This window comes from Coptis chinensis, chromosome 1, assembly GCF_015680905.1.
Source record: "Coptis chinensis isolate HL-2020 chromosome 1, ASM1568090v1, whole genome shotgun sequence".
Lineage (NCBI taxonomy): Eukaryota > Viridiplantae > Streptophyta > Magnoliopsida > Ranunculales > Ranunculaceae > Coptis > Coptis chinensis.
The window spans coordinates 36,350,064-36,375,903 of record NC_141456.1 but is presented as its reverse complement, the minus strand read 5'-3'; the positions used below and the strand labels follow the sequence as shown (position 1 = coordinate 36,375,903).

Genomic DNA, 25,840 nt, shown 5'->3' with positions numbered 1-25,840 from the left:
TTTTATGATCATATAGATGATCTACCTACTACACGTGGTTTCTTTTGAACGGATTTGCAACCGTGATTGGTAAATTTCTCCTCCGTGACATCTCTTTTATGAGCCAACAATTGCTATGGCTTTTAGACCTTCCCTATAATCAGCTCAAATCATCCATTCAATACATCATACAAAAACAACTTTAATCACTACTTTTGGGAAGATTTTGCCGACCTCTATGGCTTATGGCCTAACCCAAGTCATTGAACGGGGAATCTACCGATGGCCGATTAAATCAATTTCCTTAGCCCAGATGACAATGAATGCCTGGATCGGCCATGTTGTTTGTCCTTTGAACATCATGGGATCGGCATTTTTCCACTACCACCGGGCGACTTTGTAGGACTTTTCCATGCCTGCTCAAAGAACATACCTCTTTCGACATCACCAACTGATAAGAGTCCAAAAATGTAATATCATTACATTTAGACCAATTATGTGTATAATAAATAAGAGTTAGTACAACAAGCATGGATTTTGTGTGTATTTCATTTGGAGTCAAATATGAAGAAATATATCACTTTTGCATGAGAAAGGAGCAAAAGTTGGTTGCTAAGAAGTTCTATGGTTAGTGCCCCAAGTTTCCAGCAAAAACATTTTTGAAGCCTAGTCAAAGCTGACTACAATTTCGAAGAAGTACAAAATTGTGTATGGCATTCCAATCATTCAATGAGCTCTACAATCGACGACTACACTTTTCTCAATTGAACCCCAACCTTCGAAATCAAAATATTATTCAAAATATATAGTTCTGTAAAATTATATTTTAGCCACGTGGCACATTTCTTAATTAAACTCCAGATATTTACTTTTTGTCGAACTGTGTTCTTCAATGGGTGTGATTCTGTGTATATTATGTACTAATTTCAGTGTTCTTATGAAGTTGTATCCCTATCAGTTGACCAGTGTTCTAAAAGCCCAGGTGGTAGTTGAATTGGTGGGAGGCGCTGGAAGCCTTTTAAACCGATTACCCTAAGCGGGCTGATTTTAGTTTTTTTTTTCCTAATATATATAGTAATACAATATATACTACAAAAATGAATAAAATCATTTACCATAACTCAAAAATAAACACAAACAAAGATATTTATTACAAAAATGCGTAATAGTTGAGGAATATTGACTTCATATAAAACATACTCTTTGTTATAGTGGCATATAATTTACATTAGACTTAAGTCTTTTAAATTCATTCAAATCTTAAGCCTACACGGGTCTTTATTTTTCTACATTTAATCATTAAAAAAAAAAAAAAAAAACTGGATCGGACCGACTAGGTAGCGGTCCACGATTTTTAAATGATTAGGGCCTAAGCGAAGTCGGTTGAACACCGCCTAACACCTAGAGACCGCCTAGACCGATTTTTTAGAAAAGTGCCGTTGACACAACTACACAAAATTAGAAACAGGCTATTATTTCAACTTCACAAAGAAAAATAATAAACTTCCACAGGAACGCAAGCCCACAAGACACTCACGTGGACATGGACTAAAGCAACCGTTATAGGCTCACTGTGCTCCAGCCTCCATGGATTACCATTGAAGATTTGAAGTAACAGTTATAAGTCAGATTACCAAAAAAAGAAGAGTTTTATAACTTCGGGACAAAATCTAATAAGGTGTTAGCTCATTTAGGGTTACACAAGCACTATAACTCAAGAGCCTTTAGACAGAAATCTTTGTTAGAGTTTGAGACATCTTGTTCAGTTAACGGACTTACAATATAATTTGGAGACCCATTCATTTGTCCACTAATTTGGGGTATGCTAACACTTGCTAAGAATTAAGAAAAGAGTCTCTAGTCTCTCACTAAACCTCAAAAGCGGGGTCAAACCATGAGCAAAAATAAATCTTGTTTTTGTTTTAACACGGACTTGTTGCTATATCCTATAGTCTCAATCATTTGGGCGTTATAAGCATCTACGCCTCGTTCCATCTCCCAAGACATCGACTCCAAGTTGGGGCAATTATGGCAATCAATGTAATTGTATACCATTATAGTGAATAGCATGTGATGGAAACATGGAACAATTCATTCTTTTTTTTTTTTCCGCTAAACCCATACTTACCTTTCTTAGAACTTAAAATGAACTTGTGTTTTTTTAGAAGAAAGGCACGTTGAAACCGATTATCACCTTTTCTTTGGTTGTGAGTGGAGTAGAACACTATGGTATGGATCAAACATAAGTTTGAGGGCGATGCAAAAAGAAGAAAAGGATATCGGATGTTGGCTTGATGATTTCATTAGGCTGGGAGAGAGACAAGGATCTACGGCTTCCGGTATCTATGGTTTATGTATGATGCATGAAATGAAAGCAAGAAGCAAACTCAAGTTTGAAAGAAAGAGGAGCGTTTCAGGGGCTACACAATTGTGAATCAAACGATCAAGAGAATCACGAAGCCTATCTTTGCGGAGAACAATCCATCCCCTAATGGTCGGGATCTTCGTCATGTCATAAACAATACTTTAGATTTTAGTGTAAGCCATAGGGAGTTATCTGTAAACAGAATCTCATCTCTTTTGATGGTGCTTTTAACGGATGTGAGAATAAAGGCGTACCACAATATGCAGAAGTCCGGATGGTAAATTCTCAGGCAACATACATGAAATTCAATTGTCAAAACAAATTTATCTGGTGAGAATGTTATGGAGCGAAGTCACAACCGCTCTAATTGAAGCTAAAGCCGGGGCCCTCACTACACGGAAAAGACATTTACTAACGGTTATATCCGTTACTAATATTTTACTAACGGTTATATCCGTTAGTTAAAGGCGTCCTCTCACTTAGGCCAACTTTAGTAACGGATATAACCGTTACTAATTAATAATATTAGTAACGGTTATATCCGTTACTAAAATTATTTGTAACGGATAGCCAACAACTTCGTGACCCCATTAAATTTGTCATTTTATAACGGATATAAGTGTTAGTCAAGTTTGGCGCCGGTTTCTAAGCGGAAAATAATTTGTTTCTCCACGGATATAACCGTTAGTAATGGATGTGGTCACTTGTTTACTAACTATTATTTGTAACGGATATATCCGTTAGTAAACTAACCAAGCCACTAAATAAAAAAAAAAATCACAGGGTCAAATAATATCCAATACAAATTTGGTCAAATAATGTCGGATGAGTAGAAGCGAGAACTATGTGACCGACTTCTCATACTTATATACAATGATATGATGAGTACAAAATTTTCACCGAAATTTGGCAGAGAAAGGAGCTCCCAAAGCCTTCCAGAGTGGTGGACATGAATGTACTAAGTCAGGAGACTATGGAGAAGCAAATTGATTACTGGACCCTCTCCTTCGCCATCGACGCTTCTTCCGAATTCTACAGAGATCTGAAAAGCTTCAAGAGTGGTGATTCTTTACTGATGCTATAGGTACCAGCGTGTATCAGGGGCCCATGTATGACCAAGGTCTAACACAACACAATCTTAACAATAGAAAATCTTTGGACCCCAAGAATACAGATATAAGAAAGAGGGCACCAAAAGATAGAGAACCCAAAGCACAAGTTCTCATCTATAGCCATCTTCACCACTTAGTGACAGTAGAATAGAAGGAAATAACTCTGAAGATTCTTCTCTAGGGTATATACATATGGCAATTTGACTAAGCTTCTGACAAGAAAAGGAACTTGATCCAATTGATTTTAAATGATAACCGAGCTGCAAACAATTAAGCACAAAATTAGAACAACGTTCTTTATCTAGAGGCCCACCACAATAACTATTTAACATCACCTCATTGAAAGACAAAATGCATCAGTATCACTTTAAACAATATAAAATGGAAAGTGAAAGGCAAAAACTGAAACTAGCTAATTTACTGACACTGCACCTAGTCACCTACAAGTGTACAAAAATCGCTATCCCCGAAAATAGCATGTCAACTGTCAACATCATAGATAAAATCAAGGCAAGAGATGAACAGATGCATACTTCCAAGTCCCCATACTACATCAACACTACTAGGACTCGGCTTTTAGATCTTTAGCGTGTCCAATTTAAATATGAGGTATCCGAAACATATGGGTTGTCAATGCAATACAAAAAAAGGTTAAAGCAAGGTTTGGAAAAAGATTTGCAAGCAGCCCGATAATATATTATCAAGAAAATCAAATCATTTAGATTTCAAACCTTTGAAGCCTCAATCTCGTGAATCAGGCATCATCATATAGAGGCCCACCAATAAAGAAACCATCTGGTTCAGTTATGTCGTTTCCAGCACTAATTCACCTTTCTGCAGAGGAGCGTCGCCACTATTATCTGCAGTTACAACTCTTATATCAACACCAGAAATCGGTGGAGAAACTGAACCCTCGATATACAATCCCGATCGACCAGAAAAGGGCAGAATCTTTTCTTGACAACCATCAATTATGGCGAAACCTAGAAAAGAAAAGGTAGTAAATACCATGTTATAGCAACAGCCCACAGATAAGAACAGAGTTCATATTGCTCAAGGAATCATTTTGTACCTCTGTGGCGACAGAAAGATGGCCCTTTCTTCCAGTCTTGTCACCTTTCAACTTCATCTGCAATATGGTTGGCATATTGCCAAGTTAATCAAATAATTTTGCTAAAAATGCTTAATCATATAACTTGTGGAGCGTCCTTATCAATATACCATATTAAGATGCAGCGTTTTACCTTGTAATTATTCTTGTGCACATTAAAACCAAGAGGTTTGGCAGCTTCCTCTATTTTAGACATTATTTCATTTGTAGGGCGCTGAGAAGTAAAACGTGTTTCTCGGCTGACGAGACCCTATAGTTGGAAGGTGTAAACAAACGATTACAAAGGAGCATTCATTAGTCAGTCCGAAAAATGAAATTTTTAGGAGATAAATTGCAAAGGGAAACAGTCATGCTGCTGGTTGTTTTGACCAGTGGCTGGTGAACATAATCATACTCTTACAGTTATAATAACACCACTGAGCACGAGAAATAAAAAAAAAACAAAGCATAAGGGCTCAATTCATCAGAAATTAGTGATCATACCTTTGAGTCGTTAAATACAGCAACAACATCATCGAGGCTTACGTCTTCTCCTTGTTCAAAGTCTGGTGGTCTATACCCTTTCTTAAACCATTCATTTTCTAGTATGTCAGGGATTGTAATTCTCTGGGGAACATAAAAAGGTGTAACATTATAGAAAAGCCAAACACATCAAATCTACGATGCTGATTTCAGTACAAAACGAGCTCAAAGATTGGGCTTGGGGTCAGAAGTTTAACTATAAAACCACTAAGCGTGGAAGAAGCTTTCGAGAGTGGAGACAACTTCTGATAAGAGGATTGGGGTCAAGGATGCGCAATTAGGTTCTTTCTTGTTTGGGCCGAAAACCATGAAGGACACGTAAAATCAGCCTTGTTGATCAGTAGTTTGATGAACTAGATCATGCAACACTTCTCTGATCAAATATTAATATTGAATTAGGAAGGAAATCATATTTAAGTAGTCACCTTTCTGTACAGAGATATTAGATTTGACTCGTCAAAAGGCAAATGCTGCGAGCCATAAGAACAAAAAGAATCACTCCACGGGACCATATATCCGGCTGTTGTTCCATCATAACCTTAATCATTAAGAACCTAATATAAGAAAAACACCCGGGAAAAAATACAAAAATCGTCATAAGATGCAATAGTGAAAACCAATTCATGATTAAAACACATAGAACCCAGAAAAATACCTCTTGAGCAACATAATTTAGTGTCCCACAAGCGGTGTGAAGTAGGCCATCTGCCCTACATAAATTAAAGAGGTTTGCTCTTAGTTTATCATTATCTACCAATAAGCACAAAACAAGTATTTATGAAGGAAGAAAGGAGGAGAATGGATTAACTTTGGAGCCTCCAACTCAAAAAAGTCAAAACCAATAGGCAAGGGGTGGAGTGGCCCCAAGATCTTGGGGCCGATCTCCTAATAAAAGTAGTGCTACAATAAACCCACGGTTTGAAAAGTTGATTGGTAAATAAATTATATAATCCTTTCATTTGGAGCGAACTTTTGCAACCTCTTGAAGAGAAAAACGAATCCTAAAACACGGGCCGGTTTTACTGCATTTTCAAAGCATTAATGTTTGTAATACTATTTCACCTCCTATACAAGCATATAACCTACTAATGACTAACCCATCAAACTGTTTTACGTCCCTATCAATAAATAATGCCAAGTAGTAACAAAACGAATCGATACTAAAGGAACTTCGTAGTAACTATTGTTACGGCTCAAGAAAGCATTAGATTGACACATCAAAAGGTCTACGGTACTTAACAAGAACGGTGTCATCATTTGAAATTTTTGAGCGGATCACTTACCTAGTTAGTGGTTGTGCCTCACAATGGAGCGAAAGGGAGGGTCTTGAGGGGCAGAGAGGTGGTGGAGAATTTACAACATTTGGCTCGAGTGAGAAGCCCAATCCATCCAAACTTATTGCTATGAGAGATTCCAGGTTTGCAGTAATGTCTTGTTGTTGTCCCTAATCTTCTTTCCCTGCGAAGTACATCAACACAGAGACCTCCCCAAGTAAAGCGATTACGCTTCCATTCTTGTCCTCTATAAACAAATTAACATGCCAACAAAGACACAATTAAAAACAGCAGAGATGGATCTTGTTTTAAATAAAAAATCAACCAAGTTGGACAAAAGAAAGCTAGTTATTTGGGACAAAGACCGCTCTGAGAATGTCCGAAACCACAATACTAAAATAGGAAGCTCATTATTACCTTGATGAACCAACGGTTGCACTTTCCGGAATCTCGATAAAGAGTTACGGTATCTTGAAGGACTTGATACCGAAGCTTCAGCACTGGAGATAAGGAAGATAAGTGCATGTAAGAACTCCTTAAATGTCGAAAGCCAATATCATTCAAGGACACATAATCAATTTCTATTACCATGAGAATCTTTGACCGGGAGGGCGAAGTCTTGAGCAGCCACCTGAACATGAAGCCCCACTTGCTGCAAAACAAACAATGATCTTCAATGAAAACATTGCACAAAGGCAAAACAGATTAAACAAAGGCGATAACATGGTCAAATATAGACCTCCATTTGCTTGTTCCTCCAAAATAGAGTTCATTATCCTTGACCTTCTTGAACGAACTAGAATTTCCTTCACTCATCGATCCCTCGTAGGATGTGGACACCGAGCTTTGCTCATATAGCCTCCTTTTCTTAAAAGGATAGCTCCTTTGAGACCTTTGCGCGTGTAACAAGTTTTCCTTCCTGCCCGAAAAAGCAGGCTTCATGTCCCCATCTATAAAATAAGAGAACCCCCAATTAAAATGTGATCATTGAATTAAGATTTAACAAAATACCAACTCAACGGTAGGGGATACGATATAAATAAACCCGAGAAAGAAGCTTACCACTATTAAAAAGATCCCCATCTTTCAATTTCGGGCAACTTTCCGATTATCACGGATGCCAACGGCTTTTCCAGATTCCTGCGGTCACCAATACGTGGTGGTGCCCTAAAAGTCTTCAAAGTCACGGTGCTAGGTTAGGTGCACCCGAAAGAGTTTTCGTCATCATCTTTACTAACTAATTTTACATCATCATGGTACCTAGGAAAAGGACCATGAAGAATGGGGTCGGTGCACAAAGGCACCTTCACACTACTATCGAAACTTACAAGTCGCGGGGGGTTTAGTATCTAAATCCATTGGGTACTTTCAGAACTCGCGTGTCGGGCACATTACCATTTGGTAAGGTACCAATCTTTTCGCCCTCGGCTCCAACTTCCCGTTTGTAGGATTCAGCACATCCCGCGTAACATCTCTTTGTTTTGTTGGTAACCTTCCCAGTTTCTTTTCGCTTTTCACAAACGAATCTTCGGGCAAATACCATTATCCGAACGCGATCCTTATTGCTACCTTGCAAATGAAATTCAGAAGCAAAAACACTCTCATCGAGCTTCCTTGATCCGCGGGGTTCTAGTTTTAGTGGTTTCTCTTCATCTAGCAATTCCTTCTTAATGGTATCTTTGACAATTGTGGGTTGAACTCTACCGAGAAGATACATTACTTGAAGCGAGGAGTACTTTCCCTCTCTTGCAATAACTTTTCGGGGGATACATTACTAGAAATAGGAGTACTTTCTCTCTCTTGCAATAAGTTTCCAAATTTCTGAAAGCAAAGCAACTCAAATGCACACATACTATTGTCTTCAACTTTCTTTTTTATAAGAACGCTTTTCTCCGAAATCGTAAAATACAAATTAGAAGTTGAACCATTTTCATATTTGGTAAAATTAGGAAGACATACAAAAATGGTAGGAGTATTTACCCGAGTTGATCTAGAAGCTTTGGGTATTGTAGGCACGAAAAAGCCATTATATCCATAATCTAGCCTTTTCAGTATCACCATATCTTACAAACATATACCATATAATGATTCAACACGAACGTAGAACCAGCCTTCAAAGACGCATTCACGGTCTACAAAATTGAAAGAAGGCGGATCATTAATTCAAAGAACCCTCAACTAAAATGATCAAACAGACAAGATGATAATGTGCTTGTCACATTACAGCTGACCATAATTCCAATCATAAAAAGCATTGAAACAAAGGAGAAAGAAATGTGCTCCAACTTATGGTGATACTAAGGAGAAAGAAATGCATAACTAACAACAATTCTCTCTAAAAGAAAATGCCTTCACTTGATAAAAAAGAATATTATATAGATTCCACTACAAGTAGAAGCCCATTGAAGATCTCAGATGACACCCAATTCCACATAATGTGCAGCGCCCATATGAAAAAAGCTCAACACCATCACAATTTGATTGAATTGACCAAACTTAAGAAGAAAACTATCGCCTTTCTTAAAAAAAAAAACTGTGGAGCTTCTTCTTTTTTGATGTTTGAGTCCTTTTCCCCTACTATTGTTACTATTATTATCATTAGAAAAAGAAATATAATCAAGCTTTGAAAAATGCACCCAAAACAACAATCTACAAAAATAATTTTTAGCCAACGGATGGTGAGATAAACAAAAAAAAGTTGAATGTCTCGTGTTAACATTATTGTTTCCTTCAATCCAAAATGCACCAATAACAAATCGAAAAATAAAAATATATTGGGCATTGCGGATAAAATTCAATAGCTTGTGTGTTTCTTAATTATTTTTCACTATTGTAACAATCTGGGAGGCAATTAATCGATTGTATTCAAGAATCAAAGCTAAATAATAACTAATTACAATAAAAATCAAATAAAAACAATAAAAATGAAATCTTTATTAAAAAGCAATAAAATAAAACTCACCTCAGTAACACCAGAGAACAAGTCTCCACCGGAAAGATCGAAATCGAATCCAACAACGATTGAATCAGGTTAGTGAAATCACAGGACATATCTCGACCGAATCAGTATGTTAATCTTCCAAATACCAAAAAGAACAAGCCCAATATTCACCACCCAATGTTCATATAAGTAAAGTAAAAAAAAAAAAAAAAATTATACCTGAAAACCCAGAGTAGTTGTTGAACTGCTGTGGAGTTGAAATGGGTAATGGAGATTGTTTCTGAGTTTGGTGGAGTTGAAATGGGTAATGGGAAGGGAGAGTGAAGAGGCGAGATAGTTAGACTTATACTTTCTTTTGATTTTTGGCTTTTAGGCTTTTGTTTTATTTTCTTTTTTTCTCGATTTTTTTCTTTTTTTATCGGTAATTAAAATATATTAAAAGTTGGGTCAAAAAAATAAATTGGGATATATACTAACAAAAAACTTAAGGAGTAACGGATATATCCGTAAGTAAATTGGTAACAGTTATATCCGTTAGAAATGAAAAAAATGGTCTGTTACGAAACAAAGATCGCTTTTTTATCTTTTGCTCTCCTATTTTTTCGTCAAAAGTTAAGCACCGATCACTGATCTTGGGCTTTTTTATCTTTTGTTCTCCTATTTTTTGTCAAAAGTTTTCGAAACTTCCGGTTTTTCACTCTAAATTTTAGTAATTAGTTGTATGACGTGACACTCTCTAAAGGCTCTAAAAATAGAGCCAAGAGGGTTCAGCTATAATATATATATAAGGATATATATATATATGCCTGTTTTATGAATATTTGACTATGGCTTTATATAACAGCTATTAATCTTATTTTAAATGGTGAGTCATCTGGTATCCCAGTCCTTTTTACTATATTTAATTACCAAGTGAAGATTATTATTCTATCTTACACTGAGACAAGTGATTGTCGTTGGCAGTATGCGAGTTAAAATGGCCGTTATGTGGTCTCATTAGCACGTCCTTTTCTTAGTAGGCTCATTTGGTATGTATAATATATTTTTAGCCGAATATTATATTTATTTAAACTAAGTTAGCTATGTAAGAACTCCTTAACAGTTAATTATACAGTAATTGTTGTCTGTTGAACTGGAAAAGTTTTGTAAAAAACACAGTTGATTAGTATTCTTGCCCCAGCTTGCTGCCCGAAAAGTTTTACTAAATCTAGCAAAAATACACCTTCGCAACTGTTTTTTTTTTTTGAAAAAGTTGAAACCATGAAAAAAACTCTGCATTGAAATTTGTTTTCGCATGATACTCTGATTCGTGGGAATTCAAAAGTGTAGTAAGCACACTTACTTGTATAATATAGATCACTTCACCTCTATTTCATAAGAAAATGTAGTGAGTAGACTCTCTTGATGATTTTGTTTATCGCAATAGAGTAGCCAGTTAACTGCAGCAGCTGAGCTCTAACAGAATGTTTATAACAGTACTTGTCATTGATTAGATACTATTTACTTCTACTCCATTTTATGTTTAGACTACTTGCGTCAGGCTGCCAAACTTGCCAAGCTGCCCTTTTTTAATACCTGCAGAGGTTGTGTTGAGAGCTGCACCAGTTTCTTAGCTAAGGAGCCTTGGTCACTGTACGGATCATTCTAGGTGAGGCTGCCTCATTATGGTTTTCTTTCTTAAACAGTTCTGCTCATTCTCCGACCTGTAATTTCTTTAAACTTGGAAAGCATAGCCCTTGTTCCATTCCTTGTTCCAACTGTATATAGTAGTAACTCACATGATTTTCCTTCAGTATTTGTGTTACCTTCACGATCAAGACGCTATAAACTCCTCAGGTCTACAATTTCGAAGAAGTACAAAATTGTGTATGGCATTCCAATCATTCAATGAGCTCTTACAATCGACGACTACACTTTTCTCAATTGAACCCCAACCTTCGAAATCAAAATATTATTCAAAATATATAGTTCTGTAAAATTATATTTTAGCCACGTGGCACATTTCTTAATTAAACTCCAGATATTTACTTTTTTGTCGAACTGTGTTCTTCGAATGGGTGTGATTCTGTGTATATTATGTACTAATTTCAGTGTTCTTCGCAAGTTGTATCCCTATCAGTTGACCAGTGTTCTAAAAAACGCTAGGTGGTAGTCGGGTGGTGGGAGAGCGCCTAGGCCTTTTAGACAGTGCCTAGACGGGCTAGGCGCTAGGCGGTTTTTTTTCCTAATATATATAGTAATACACACATATACTACAAAAAATGAATAAAATCATTTACCATAACTCAAAAAATAAACACAAACAAAGATATTTATTACAAAAATGCGTAATAGTTGAGGAATATTGACTTCATATAAAACATACTCTTTGTTATAGTGGCATATAATTTACATTAGACTTAAGTCTTTTAAATTCATTCAAATCTTAAGCCTACACGGGTCTTTATTTTTCTACATTTAATCATTAAAAAAAAAAAAAAAAAACCGACTAGGTAGCGGTCCACCGATTTTTTAAATGATTAGGGCCTAAGCGAGTCGGTTGAACACCGCCTAACACCTAGAGACCGCCTAGACCGATTTTTAGAAAAGTGCCGTTGACACAACTACACAAAATTAGAAACAGGCTATTATTTCAACTTCACAAAGAAAAATAATAAACTTCCACGAGAACGCGCAAGCCCACAAGACACTCACGTGGACATGGACTAAAGCAACCGTTATAGGCTCACTGTGCTCCAGCCTCCATGGATTACCATTGAAGATTTGAAGTAACAGTTATAAGTCAGATTACCAAAAAAAGAAGAGTTTTATAACTCAGGACAAATCTAATAAGGTGTTAGCTCATTTAGGGTTACACTGCACTTATAACTCAAGAGCCTTTAGACAGAAATACTGTTAGAGTTTAGACATCTTGTTCAGTTAACGGACTTACAATATAATTTCAGAGACCAGCTAGTTTGTCCACTAATTTCGGTATGCTAACACTTGCTAAGAATTAAGAAAAGAGTCTCTAGTCTCTCACTAAACCTCAAAACAGGGTCAAACCATGAGCAAAAAATAAATCTTGTTTTTGTTTTAACACAGACTTGTTGCTATATCCTATAGTCTCAATCTGACTGGACGTTATAAGCATCTACGTCTGTTCCATCTCCGGCACATCGACTCCCGCATTGGGGCAATTATGGCAATCAATGTAATTGTATACCAGTATAGTGAATAGCATGTGATGGAAACATGGAACAATTCAGATTCTTTTTTTTTCCGCTAAACCCATACTTACCTTTCTTAGAACTTAAAATGAACTTGTGTTTTCTGTGAAAGGCACGTTGAAACTGATTATCACCTTTTCTTTGGTTGTGAGTGGAGTAGAACACTATGGTATGGATCAAACATAAGTTTGAGGGCAGATGCAAAAGAAGAAAAGGATATCAGATGTTGGCTTGATGATTTCATTAGGCTCGGAGAGAGACAAGGATCTACGGCTTCCAAAGATCTATGGTTTATGTATGATGCATGAAATCTGAAAGCAAGAAGCAAACTCAAGTTTGAAAGAAAGAGGAGCGGTTTCGGGGCTCTACACAATTGTGAATCAAACAAATAAGAATCAATCACGAAGCCTATCTTTGCGAGAGAACAATCCATCCCCTAATGGTCAGGATCTTCGTCATGTCATAAACAATACTTTAGATTTTAGTGTGCGCCATAGGGAGTTATACAGCAACAGGAATCTCATCTCTTTTGATGGTGCTTTTAACAGATGTGAGAATAAGGGGGCGTCGGCCACAATATGCAGAAGTCCAGATGGTAAATTACTGGGGGCAACATACATGAAATTCAATTGTCAAACAGCTATACAGGCAGAATGTTATGGAGCAGAAGTCACAACTGCTCTAATTCAGAAGCTAAAGCCAGGGCCCTCACTACACCAGAAAAGACATTTACTAACGGTTATATCCGTTACTAATATTTTTACTAACGGTTATATCCGTTAGTTCTGGGGCGTCACTCTCACTTAGGCCAACTTTAGTAACGGATATAACCGTTACTAATTAATAATATTAGTAACGGTTATATCCGTTACTAAAATTATTTGTAACGGATAGCCAACAACTCGTGACCCGATTAAATTTGTCATTTGTAACGGATATAAGTGTTAGTCAAGTTTGGCGCGCTTCAGTTTCTAGCGGGAAAATAATTTGTTTCTCACGGATATAACCGTTAGTAATGGATGTGGTCACTTGTTTACTAACTATTATTTGTAACGGATATATCCGTTAGTAAACTGTAGCCACTAAATAAAAAAAAAAATCCTGGGTCAAATAATATCCAATACAAATTTGGTCAAATAATGTCAGATGAGTAGAAGCAGAACTATGTGACTGACTTCTCATACTTATATACAATGATATGATGAGTACAAAATTTTCACCGAGGCTGGGCAGAGAAAGGAGCTCCCAAAGCCTTCCAGAGTGGTGGACATGAATGTACTAAGTCAGGAGACTATGGAGAAGCAAATTGATTACTGGACCCTCTCCTTCGCCATCGACGCTTCTTCCGAATTCTACAGAGATCTGAAAAGCTTCAAGAGTGGTGATTCTTTACTGATGCTATAGGTACCAGCGTGTATCAGGGGCCCATGTATGACCAAGGTCTAACACAACACAATCTTAACAATAGAAAATCTTTGGACCCCAAGAATACAGATATAAGAAAGAGGGCACCAAAAGATAGAGAACCCAAAGCACAAGTTCTCATCTATAGCCATCTTCACCACTTAGTGACAGTAGAATAGAAGGAAATAACTCTGAAGATTCTTCTCTAGGGTATATACATATGGCAATTTGACTAAGCTTCTGACAAGAAAAGGAACTTGATCCAATTGATTTTAAATGATAACCGAAATGCAAACAATTAAGCACAAAATTAGAACAACGTTCTTTATCTAGAGGCCCACCACAATAACTATTTAACATCACCTCATTGAAAGACAAAATGCATCAAGATTATCACTTTAAACAATATAAAATGGAAAGTGAAAGGCAAAAACTGAAACTAGCTAATTTACTGACACCGCACCTAGTCACCTACAAGTGTACAAATCTTGCTATCCTAAAAATAGCATGTCAACTGTCAACATCATAGATAAAATCAAGGCAAGAGATGAACGGATGCATACTTCCAAGTCCCCATACTACATCAACACTACTAGGACTCGGCTTTTAGATCTTTGCGTGTCCAATTTAAATATGAGGTATCCAAACATATGGGTTGTCAATGCAATACAAAAGGTTCGCAAGGTTTGGAAAAAGATTTGCAAGCAGCCCAGTAATATATTATCAAGAAAATCAAATCATTTAGATTTCAAACCTTTGAAGCCTCAATCTCGTAATCAGCATCATCATATAGAGGCCCACCAATAAAGAAACCATCCGGTTCGGTTATGTCGTTTCGGCACTAATTCACCTTTCTGCAGAGGAGCGTCGCCACTATTATCTGCAGTTACAACTCTTATATCAACACCAGAAATCGGTGGAGAAACTGAACCCTCGATATACAATCCCGATCGACCAGAAAAGGGCAGAATCTTTTCTTGACAACCATCAATTGTAACTGAAACCTAGAAAAGAAAAGGTAGTAAATACCATGTTATAGCAACAGCCCACGATAAGAACGAGTTCATATTGCTCAAGGAATCATTTTGTACCTCTGGCGGCGAAAGATGGCCCTTTCTTCCGGTCTTGTCACCTTTCAACTTCATCTGCAATATGGTTGGCATATTGCCAAGTTAATCAAATAATTTTGCTAAAAATGCTTAATCATATAACTTGTGGGCGTCCTTATCAATATACCATATTAAGATGCAGCGTTTTACCTTGTAATTATTCTTGTGCACATTAAAACCAAGAGGTTTGGCGACTTCCTCTATTTTAGACATTATTTCATTTGTAGGCTGAAAGTAAAAGCGTGTTTCTCGGCCGAGACCCTATAGTTGGAAGGTGTAAACAAACGATTACAAAGGAGCATTCATTAGTCGATCCGAAAAATGAAATTTTTAGGAGATAAATTAAAAGGGGAAACGATCATCTTCTTTGGTTGTTTTGACCCGATGGGTGGTGAACATAATCATACTCTTACGGTTATAATAACACCACCGAGCGAAAAAAAAAAAAACAAAGCATAAAGGGCTCAATTCATCAGAAATTAGTGATCATACCTTTGAGTCGTTAAATACAGAACAACATCATCGAGGCTTACGTCTTCTCCTTGTTCAAAGTCCGGTGGTCTATACCCTTTCTTAAACCATTCATTTTCTAGTATGTCGGGGATTGTAATTCTCACGGGGAACATAAAAGGTGTAACATTATAGAAAGAAAAGCCAAACACATCAAATCTACGATCTTGATTTCATTACAAAACGAGCTCAAAGATTGGGCTTGGGGTCGAGTTTAACTATAAAACCACTAAGCGTGGAAGAAGCTTTCGAGAGTGGAGACAACTTACTGATAAGAGGATTGGGGTCAAGGATGCGCAATTAGGTTCTTTCTTGTTTGGGCCGAAAACCATGAAGGACACGTAAAATCAGCCTTGTTGATCTGTAGTTTTAAAGTGAACTAGATCATGCAACACTTCTCTCTGACGATCAAATATTAATATTGAATTAGGAAGGAAATCATATTTAAGTAGTCACCTTTCTGTAATGCGAGATATTAGATTTGACTCGTCAAAAGGCAAATAGCGAGCCATAAGAACAAAAAAGAATCACTCCACGGGACCATATATCCATTTGTTGTTCCATCATAACCTTAATCATTAAGAACCTAATATAAGAAAAACACCGGAAAAAATACAAACTGTCATAAGATGCAATAGTGAAAACCAATTCATGATTAAACAAAGATAGAACCAGAAAAATACCTCTTGAGCAACATAATTTAGTGTCCCACAAGCGATGTGAAGAAGTAGGCCATCTGCCTCTGATGAAATTAAAGAGGTTTGCTCTTAGTTTATCATTATCTACCAATAAGCACAAAACAAGTATTTATGAAGGAAGAAAGGAGGAGAATGGATTAACTTTGGAGCCTCCAACTCAAAAGTCAAAACCAATAGGCAAGGGGTGGAGTGGCCCCAAGATCTTGGGGCCGATCTCTAATAAAAGTAGTGCTACAATAAACCGGCGGTTTGAAAAGTTGATTGGTAAATAAATTATATAATCCTTTCATTTGGAGCGAACTTTTGCAACCCTCTTTGAAGAAAACCGAATCCTAAAAACACGGGCCGGTTTCTGCATTTTCAAAGCATTAATGTTTGTAATACTATTTCACCTCCTATACAAGCATATAACCTACTAATGACTAACCCATCAAACTGTTTTCGTCCCTATCAATAAATAATGCCAAGTAGTAACAAAAGCGAATCGATACTAAAGGAACTTCGTAGTAACTATTGTTACGGCTCAAGAAAGCATTAGATTGACACATCAAAAGGTCTACGGTACTTAACAAGAACAGTGTCATCATTTGAAATTTTTTGAGCGGATCACTTACCTAGTTAGTGGTTGTGCCTCACAATGGAGCGAAAAGGGAGGGTCTTGAGGGCGAGAGAGGTGGTGGAGAATTTACAACATTTGGCTCGAGTGAGAAGCCCAATCCATCCAAATTATTGCTATGAGAGATTCCAGTTTGCGGTAATGTCTTGTTGTTGTCCCTAATCTTCTTTCCCTGCAGAAGTACATCAACACGAGACCTCCCCAAGTAAAAGCAGTTACGCTTCCATTCTTGTCCTCTATAAACAAATTAACATGCCAACAAAGACACAATTAAAACAGCGAGATGGATCTTGTTTTTAAATAAAAAAAATCAACCAAGTTGGACAAGAAAGCGCTAGTTATTTGGGACAAAGACCGCTCTGAGAATGTCGAAACCACAATACTAAAATAGGAAGCTTCATTATTACCTTGATGAACCAACGGTTGCACTTTCCGGAATCTCGATAAAGAGTTACGGTATCTTGAAGGACTTGATCTTGAGCTTCACCGAGATAAGGAAGATAAGTGCATGTAAGAACTCCTTAAATGTCGGAAGCCAATATCATTCAAGGACACATAATCAATTTCTATTACCATGAGAATCTTTGAATTTGGGAGGGCCGAGTCTTGAGCAGCCACCGAACATGAAGCCCCACTTGCTGCAAAACAAACAATGATCTTGATGAAAACATTGCACAAAGGCGTAAACTTGATTAAACAAAGCTGATAACATGGTCAAATATAGACCTCCATTTGCTTGTTCCTCCAAAATAGAGTTCATTATCCTTGACCTTCTTGAGCGAACTAGAATTTCCTTCACTCTTGATCCCTCGTAGGATGTGGACACCGAGCTTTGCTCATATAGCCTCCTTTTCTTAAAAGGATAGCTCCTTTGAGACCTTTGTAGCGTGTAACAAGTTTTCCTTACTGGAAAAACGGGCTTCATGTCCCCATCTATAAAATAAGAGAACCCCCAATAAAATGTGATCATTGAATTAAGATTTAACAAAATACCAACTCAACGGGCGGGATACGATATAAATAAACCCGAAAAGAAGCTTACCACTATTAAAAAGATCCCCATCTTTCAATTTCAGGGCAACTTTCCGATTCACGGATGCCAACGGCTTTAAATTATCCTGCGGTCACCAATACGTGGTGGTGCCCTAAAAGTCTTCAAAGTCACGGTGCTAGGTTGGGTGCACCCGAAGAGTTTTCGTCATCATCTTTACTAACTAATTTTACATCATCATGGTACCTAGGAAAAGGACCATGAAGAATGGGGTCGGTGCACAAAGGCACCTTCACACTACTATCGGAACTTACAAGTCACGGGGTTTAGTATCTAAATCCATTGGGTACTTTCAGAACTGCGTGTCGGGCACATTACCATTTGGTAAGGTACCAATCTTTTGCCCTCGGCTCCAACTTCCCGTTTGTAGGATTCAAAGACATCCCTTGGAACATCTCTTTGTTTTCTTTGGTAACCTTCCCGATTTCTTTTCGCTTTTCACAAACACTTTGAATCTTGAAGCAAATACCATTATCTGGAACGCGATCCTTATTGCTACCTTGCAAGCCAAATTCGGAAGCAAAAACACTCTCATCGAGAGCTTCCTTGATCCGCGGGGTTCTAGTTTTAGTGGTTTCTCTTCATCTAGCAATTCCTTCTTAATGGTATCTTTGACAATTGTGGGTTGAACTCTACCGGAAGATACATTACTTGAAGCGGGGAGTACTTTCCCTCTCTTGCAATAACTTTTCGGGGGATACATTACTAGAAATAGGAGTACTTTCTCTCTCTTTGCAATAAGTTTCCAGCTACTGATAGCAAGCAACTCAAATGCACACATACTATTGTCTTCAACTTTCTTTTTATAAGAACGTTTTCTCTGAAATCGTAAAATACAAATTAGAAGTTGAACCATTTTCATATTTGGTAAAATTAGGAAGACATACAAAATGGTAGGAGTATTTACCCGAAATGATCTAGAAGCTTTGGGTATTGTAGGCACCCTGAAAGCCATTATATCCATAATCTAGCCTTTTCAGTATCACCATATCTTACAAACATATACCATATAATGATTCAACACGAGCGTTAGAACCGACCTTCAAAGGCGATTCCACGATCTACAAAATTGAAAGACGGATCATTAATTGACAAACCCTCAACTAAAATGATCAAGCGGACAAGATGATAATGTGCTTGTCACATTACGGTGACCATAATTCAATCATAAAAGCATTGAAACAAAGGAGAAAGAAATGTGCTCCAACTTATGGTGATACTAAGGAGAAAGAAATGCATAACTAACAACAATTCTCTCTAAAAGAAAATGCCTTCACTTGATAAAAAAGAATATTATATAGATTCCACTACAAGTAGAAGCCCATTGAAGATCTCAGATGACACCCAATTCCACATAATGTGCAGCGCCCATATGAAAAAAGCTCAACACCATACGAATTTCGATTGAATTGACCAAACTTAAGAAGAAAACTATCGCCTTTCTTAAAAAAAAACTGTGGAGCTTCTTCTTTTGATGTTTGAGTCCTTTTCCCCTACTATTGTTACTATTATTATCATTAGAAAAAGAAATATAATCAAGCTGGAAAATGCACCCAAAACAACAATCTACAAAAAATAATTTTTAGCCAACAGATGGTGAGATAACAGCAAAAGCTGAATGTCTCTGTGTTAACATTATTGTTTCCCTTCAATCCAAAATGCACCAATAACAAATCGAAAAATAAAAATATATTGGGCATTGCAGATAAAATTCAATAGCTTGTGTGTTTCTTAATTATTTTTCACTATTGTAACAATCTGGGGAGGCAATTAATCGATTGTATTCAAGAATCAAAGCTAAATAATAACTAATTACAATAAAAATCAAATAAAAACAATAAAAATGAAATCTTTATTAAAAAGCAATAAAATAAAACTCACCTCAGTAACACCAGAGAACAAGTCTCCACCTGGAAAGATCGAAATCGAATCCAACAACAGTGAATCAGTTAGTGAAATCACAGGACATATATCAGAATCAGCGTATGTTAATCTTCCAAATACCAAAAAAAGAACAAGCCCAATATTCACCACCCAATGTTCATATAAGTAAAGTAAAAAAAAAAAAAAAAAAGTACCTGAAAACCCAGAGTAGTTGTTGAACCTGGCGTGGGAGTTGAAATGGGTAATGGAGATTGTTTCTGAGTTTGGTGGAGTTGAAATGGGTAATGGGAAGGGAGAGTGAAGAGGCGAGATAGTTAGACTTATACTTTCTTTTGATTTTTGGCTTTTAGGCTTTTGTTTTATTTTCTTTTTTTCTCGATTTTTTTCTTTTTTTATCGGTAAAATATATTAAAAGTTGGGTCAAAAAAAAATAAATTGGGATATATACTAACAAAAACTTAAGGAGTAACGGATATATCCGTAAAATAAATTAATAACAATTATATCCGTTAGAAATGAAAAAAATGGTCTGTTACGAAACAAAGATCGCTTTTTTATCTTTTGCTCTCCTATTTTTTCGTCAAAAGTTAAGCACCGATCACTGATCTTGGGCTTTTTTATCTTTTGTTCTCCTATTTTTTGTCAAAAGTTTTCGAAACTTCCGGTTTTTCACTCTAAATTTTAGTAATTAGTTGTATGACGTGACACTCTCTAAAGGCTCTAAAAATAGAGCCAAGAGGGTTCAGCTATAATATATATATAAGGATATATATATATATGCCTGTTTTATGAATATTTGACTATGGCTTTATATAACAGCTATTAATCTTATTTTAAATGGTGAGTCATCTGGTATCCCAGTCCTTTTTACTATATTTAATTACCAAGTGAAGATTATTATTCTATCTTACACTGAGACAAGTGATTGTCGTTGGCAGTATGCGAGTTAAAATGGCCGTTATGTGGTCTCATTAGCACGTCCTTTTCTTAGTAGGCTCATTTGGTATGTATAATATATTTTTAGCCGAATATTATATTTATTTAAACTAAGTTAGCTATGTAAGAACTCCTTAACAGTTAATTATACAGTAATTGTTGTCTGTTGAACTGGAAAAGTTTTGTAAAAAACACAGTTGATTAGTATTCTTGCCCCAGCTTGCTGCCCGAAAAGTTTTACTAAATCTAGCAAAATACACCTTCGCAACTGTTTTTTTCCTTTTGAAAGTTGAAACCATGAAAAAACTCTGCATTGAAATTTGTTTTCGCATGATACTCTGATTCGTGGGAATTCAAAAGTGTAGTAAGCACACTTACTTGTATAATATAGATCACTTCACCTCTATTTCATAAGAAAATGTAGTGAGTAGACTCTCTTGATGATTTTGTTTATCGCAATAGAGTAGCCAGTTAACTGCAGCAGCTGAGCTCTAACAGAATGTTTATAACAGTACTTGTCATTGATTACATACTATTTACTTCTACTCCATTTTATGTTTAGACTACTTGCGTCAGGCTGCCAAACTTGCCAAGCTGCCCTTTTTTAATACCTGCAGAGGTTGTGTTGAGAGCTGCACCAGTTTCTTAGCTAAGGAGCCTTGGTCACTGTACGGATCATTCTAGGTGAGGCTGCCTCATTATGGTTTTCTTTCTTAAACAGTTCTGCTCATTCTCCGACCTGTAATTTCTTTAAACTTGGAAAGCATAGCCCTTGTTCCATTCCTTGTTCCAACTGTATATAGTAGTAACTCACATGATTTTCCTTCAGTATTTGTGTTACCTTCACGATCAAGACGCTATAAACTCCTCAGGTCTACAATTTCGAAGAAGTACAAAATTGTGTATGGCATTCCAATCATTCAATGAGCTCTTACAATCGACGACTACACTTTTCTCAATTGAACCCCAACCTTCGAAATCAAAATATTATTCAAAAATATATAGTTCTGTAAAATTATATTTTAGCCACGTGGCACATTTCTTAATTAAACTCCAGATATTTACTTTTTTGTCGAACTGTGTTCTTCGAATGGGTGTGATTCTGTGTATATTATGTACTAATTTCAGTGTTCTTCGCAAGTTGTATCCCTATCAGTTGACCAGTGTTCTAAAAAACGCTAGGTGGTAGTCGGGTGGTGGGAGAGCGCCTAGGCCTTTTAGACAGTGCCTAGACGGGCTAGGCGCTAGGCAGTTTTTTTTCCTAATATATATAGTAATACACACATATACTACAAAAAATGAATAAAATCATTTACCATAACTCAAAAAATAAACACAAACAAAGATATTTATTACAAAAATGCGTAATAGTTGAGGAATATTGACTTCATATAAAACATACTCTTTGTTATAGTGGCATATAATTTACATTAGACTTAAGTCTTTTAAATTCATTCAAATCTTAAGCCTACACGGGTCTTTATTTTTCTACATTTAATCATTCAAAAAAAAAAAAAACTTGACTGGACCGACTAGGTAGCGGTCCACCGATTTTTTAAATGATTAGGGCCTAAGCGAGTCGGTTGAACACCGCCTAACACCTAGAGACCGCCTAGACCGATTTTTAGAAAAGTGCCGTTGACACAACTACACAAAATTAGAAACAGGCTATTATTTCAACTTCACAAAGAAAAATAATAAACTTCCACAGGAACGCAAGCCCACAAGACACTCACGTGGACATGGACTAAAGCAACCGTTATAGGCTCACTGTGCTCCAGCCTCCATGGATTATCATTGAAGATTTGAAGTAACAGTTATAAGTCAGATTACCAAAAAAAGGAGTTTTATAACTCAGGACAAATCTAATAAGGTGTTAGCTCATTTAGGGTTACACTGCACTTATAACTCAAGAGCCTTTAGACAGAAATACTGTTAGAGTTTAGACATCTTGTTCAGTTAACGGACTTACAATATAATTTCAGAGACCAGCTAGTTTGTCCACTAATTTCGGTATGCTAACACTTGCTAAGAATTAAGAAAAGAGTCTCTAGTCTCTCACTAAACCTCAAAACAGGGTCAAACCATGAGCAAAAAATAAATCTTGTTTTTGTTTTAACACAGACTTGTTGCTATATCCTATAGTCTCAATCTGACTGGACGTTATAAGCATCTACGTCTGTTCCATCTCCGGCACATCGACTCCCGCATTGGGGCAATTATGGCAATCAATGTAATTGTATACCAGTATAGTGAATAGCATGTGATGGAAACATGGAACAATTCAGATTCTTTTTTTTTCCGCTAAACCCATACTTACCTTTCTTAGAACTTAAAATGAACTTGTGTTTTCTGTGAAAGGCACGTTGAAACTGATTATCACCTTTTCTTTGGTTGTGAGTGGAGTAGAACACTATGGTATGGATCAAACATAAGTTTGAGGGCAGATGCAAAAGAAGAAAAGGATATCAGATGTTGGCTTGATGATTTCATTAGCTGGGAGAGAGACAAGGATCTACAGGCTTCCAGTATCTATGGTTTATGTATGATGCATGAAATCTGGAAAGCAAGAAGCAAACTCAAGTTTGAAAGAAAGAGGAGCAGTTTCCAGGAGATCTACACAATTGTGAATCAAACAGTCAAGAGAATCACAGAAGCCTATACTGCAGAGAACAATCCATCCCCTAATGGTCAGGATCTTCGTCATGTCATAAACAATACTTTAGATTTTAGTGTGCGCCATAGGGAGTTATACAGCAACAGGAATCTCATCTCTTTTGATGGTGCTTTTAACAGATGTGAGAATAAGGGGGCGTCGGCCACAATATCACGAGAAGTCCGGATGGTAAATTATCAAACATACATGAAATTCAATTGTCAAACAGCTATACAGGCAGAATGTTATGGAGCAGAAGTCACAACTGCTCTAATTCAGAAGCTAAAGCCAGGGCCCTCTATAGTCTTGGGAGATAATCGTCAGTTGATGGACGTGCTTGCAGGGAATGAGGAAAGCTTAGGTTGGCAAGTAGATGAACATGTGAAGAAAATTTTAGATTTATTTCAAGTTTGTAATATAAATAATGAGTCCAATTCCGAGTTCTTTTGGATAAGCCGTAACACCAATGGAGATGCCCATGAACTGGCCAAGTGGGCAACAAGATATGCAGGAATTGGACCTCCTCCAAATTGGGTATTTGAGTCTGTAACTCCTCTTATGAGATTTTAAATATATGGAAAGAAGTGGTTTATCGGAAAAAAAAAAAAAAATTGAGATTCTGCATACACTTTGGAAGAGGACCCATCCCTTATTTGTGGTTAGCCCATCTGGCCAGGTCGTGGGCCTCCCCATTAAAGATCCTACAAATCCATCTAAACTTACAAAATGATAACTCCAGAAAAATAGTCCTACATATTGAATCCCTAACTTGCTGAAGGTTTTAGTGACATTTAGCATTGATGTCAGAAAGAGCTTTTATTACTTCCTGACAATCTCCTTCGAAAGTATAAGCTGCTCCTCCCAATTTCAGTGCTAGTTGTACCACCACCTCTGCAATGAGTATCTCTGCTTCTTCTGGGCTCCTAGCTTTGAAACTCCTCTCTGCTGCTCCTAATGTTTTACCGTCATGATCCCAAGTAATTGCTCCCGCCCCAGCTTTTCCTGTCTCCCTGTTATAAGAAGCATCAAATTTAACATGGGCAGATAATGGATTACTGACAGGAAACATCCCATCAAAATTTGAGTTGTCCGTATGATTATAGATTGAGGATGAGGAAGAAGCTATATCTCCTAGCTTCTTAAACACATTGTTATATTTAAGAGCGAGGGTATGACTTCTCCTTATAACCCTTGTCCTGTTCATAGTAGATTCTTCAAATTTGATGTCATTCCTATCTTCCCACAAAGCATGCAATAAAGTTAAGGCTAGATTCCCCCTTTCAACTTCTTCTTCCTTCTTACTGCTTGCCCATATAATGAACTCCTTCAACCAAGATCTGATGTCATTACATAATATCTTGTCCACCCTGATTCCCAAACCAGCAAACCATAGGCTTCTTGCCCAATTGCATTCAAAGAAGAGGTGCATTGGCTCTTCCATTTCTTTTTCACAGTAGGGACAAGAGAAGTCTCCTACCATGTGTTTCCTCTCAAGACTATCTCCAGTGGTCAGCCCAAAATTATAGGTCTTCCACAGAAACATTTAAATGTTTGCTGGGAGTTTTAGTCTCCATAGTTTTCTGATGGTGTTGATATCAAAACTTGAGGCATGTTCATTTATGATTTTTGGCACAGAAAATTGTAAGCTGATTTTACAGTGATCTTCCCACTTTTGCTATGCATCCAGATAAGTTTATCTGCCTTTGCATATTTTGGTCTGATTACCATATTCACAATTTGATTACCAATGTAAGGGGGAAGGTGGTTAAAGATCAGATCAGTATTCCATCCCTCCCCATCATCAGTAAACAAATCCTTAACCTCCATGCCTTCCAAATATGCACTATAGTAACCCAAGTCTTTTATACATTTTGGTAGTCCATTACATACTAACCACGGATCATCAGTAACCTTAGTATCCATGTCATTTCCAATAGACTTAAGAAGCCCATTTTTTTTTGGGAGTAAGTTCTATGTACCCCCTTCCAAAGCCAAGAAGCATATGGAGGGGGCTCCTCTTTTTTATCAATCCAGTTTGTCCCATATATGCTAGAGAACACTCTGGTCCAAATGGATTAAGGTTCCCTTATAGCTTTCCAAACTAGAAAGCAGGGGCTTACTCCAACACTTGGAAAACATATAGCTGAGCTGTCATGTTGTCGACGTAAATGCAAAGCTAAAAGGAAATCACCTTCTGTTAGATGGAGTATCCATGATGTGGAAATAGCCTTGAGACGCAGCTAATCGATCCACCATCCTTAGCCGAGTCTCGTCTGCTTGTACATAGAAGAGTTTAAGATAGGGGCATGGCTTGATTGCGGGGGTGTTATGGTCCTTCTTCATTAAACTATTTTGACCACGCCCGACCCACCCCCTCTTCCTCTTGCTCCCCGACCTCGGCATATCCCACTGTCATTACCTTGCAGTTGCTGGTCCATATTTACTTGACGTGGCCGATGCGAA

The 25,840-nt window shown here is 37.0% G+C and overlaps 1 protein-coding gene and 1 long non-coding RNA gene across 2 annotated transcripts; both read right to left on the bottom strand.

Moving 5' to 3' along the window:
• Positions 1-4,467: 4,467 nt before the first annotated feature.
• Positions 4,468-5,258, bottom strand: LOC147523769 (uncharacterized). The gene is made up of 3 exons (XR_015196777.1): positions 5,051-5,258; positions 4,701-4,817; positions 4,468-4,585 (listed from the first exon to the last, which is right to left on the bottom strand). It is a non-coding gene; the product is annotated as an uncharacterized LOC147523769 (long non-coding RNA).
• An 18,900-nt stretch (positions 5,259-24,158) lies between these two features.
• Positions 24,159-24,818, bottom strand: LOC147523768 (uncharacterized). Its single transcript, XM_086572318.1, has one exon. It carries the CDS (start codon positions 24,816-24,818, stop codon positions 24,159-24,161), a length of 660 nt encoding a protein of 219 aa, XP_086428444.1.
• Between the last annotated feature and the right edge of the window lie 1,022 nt (positions 24,819-25,840).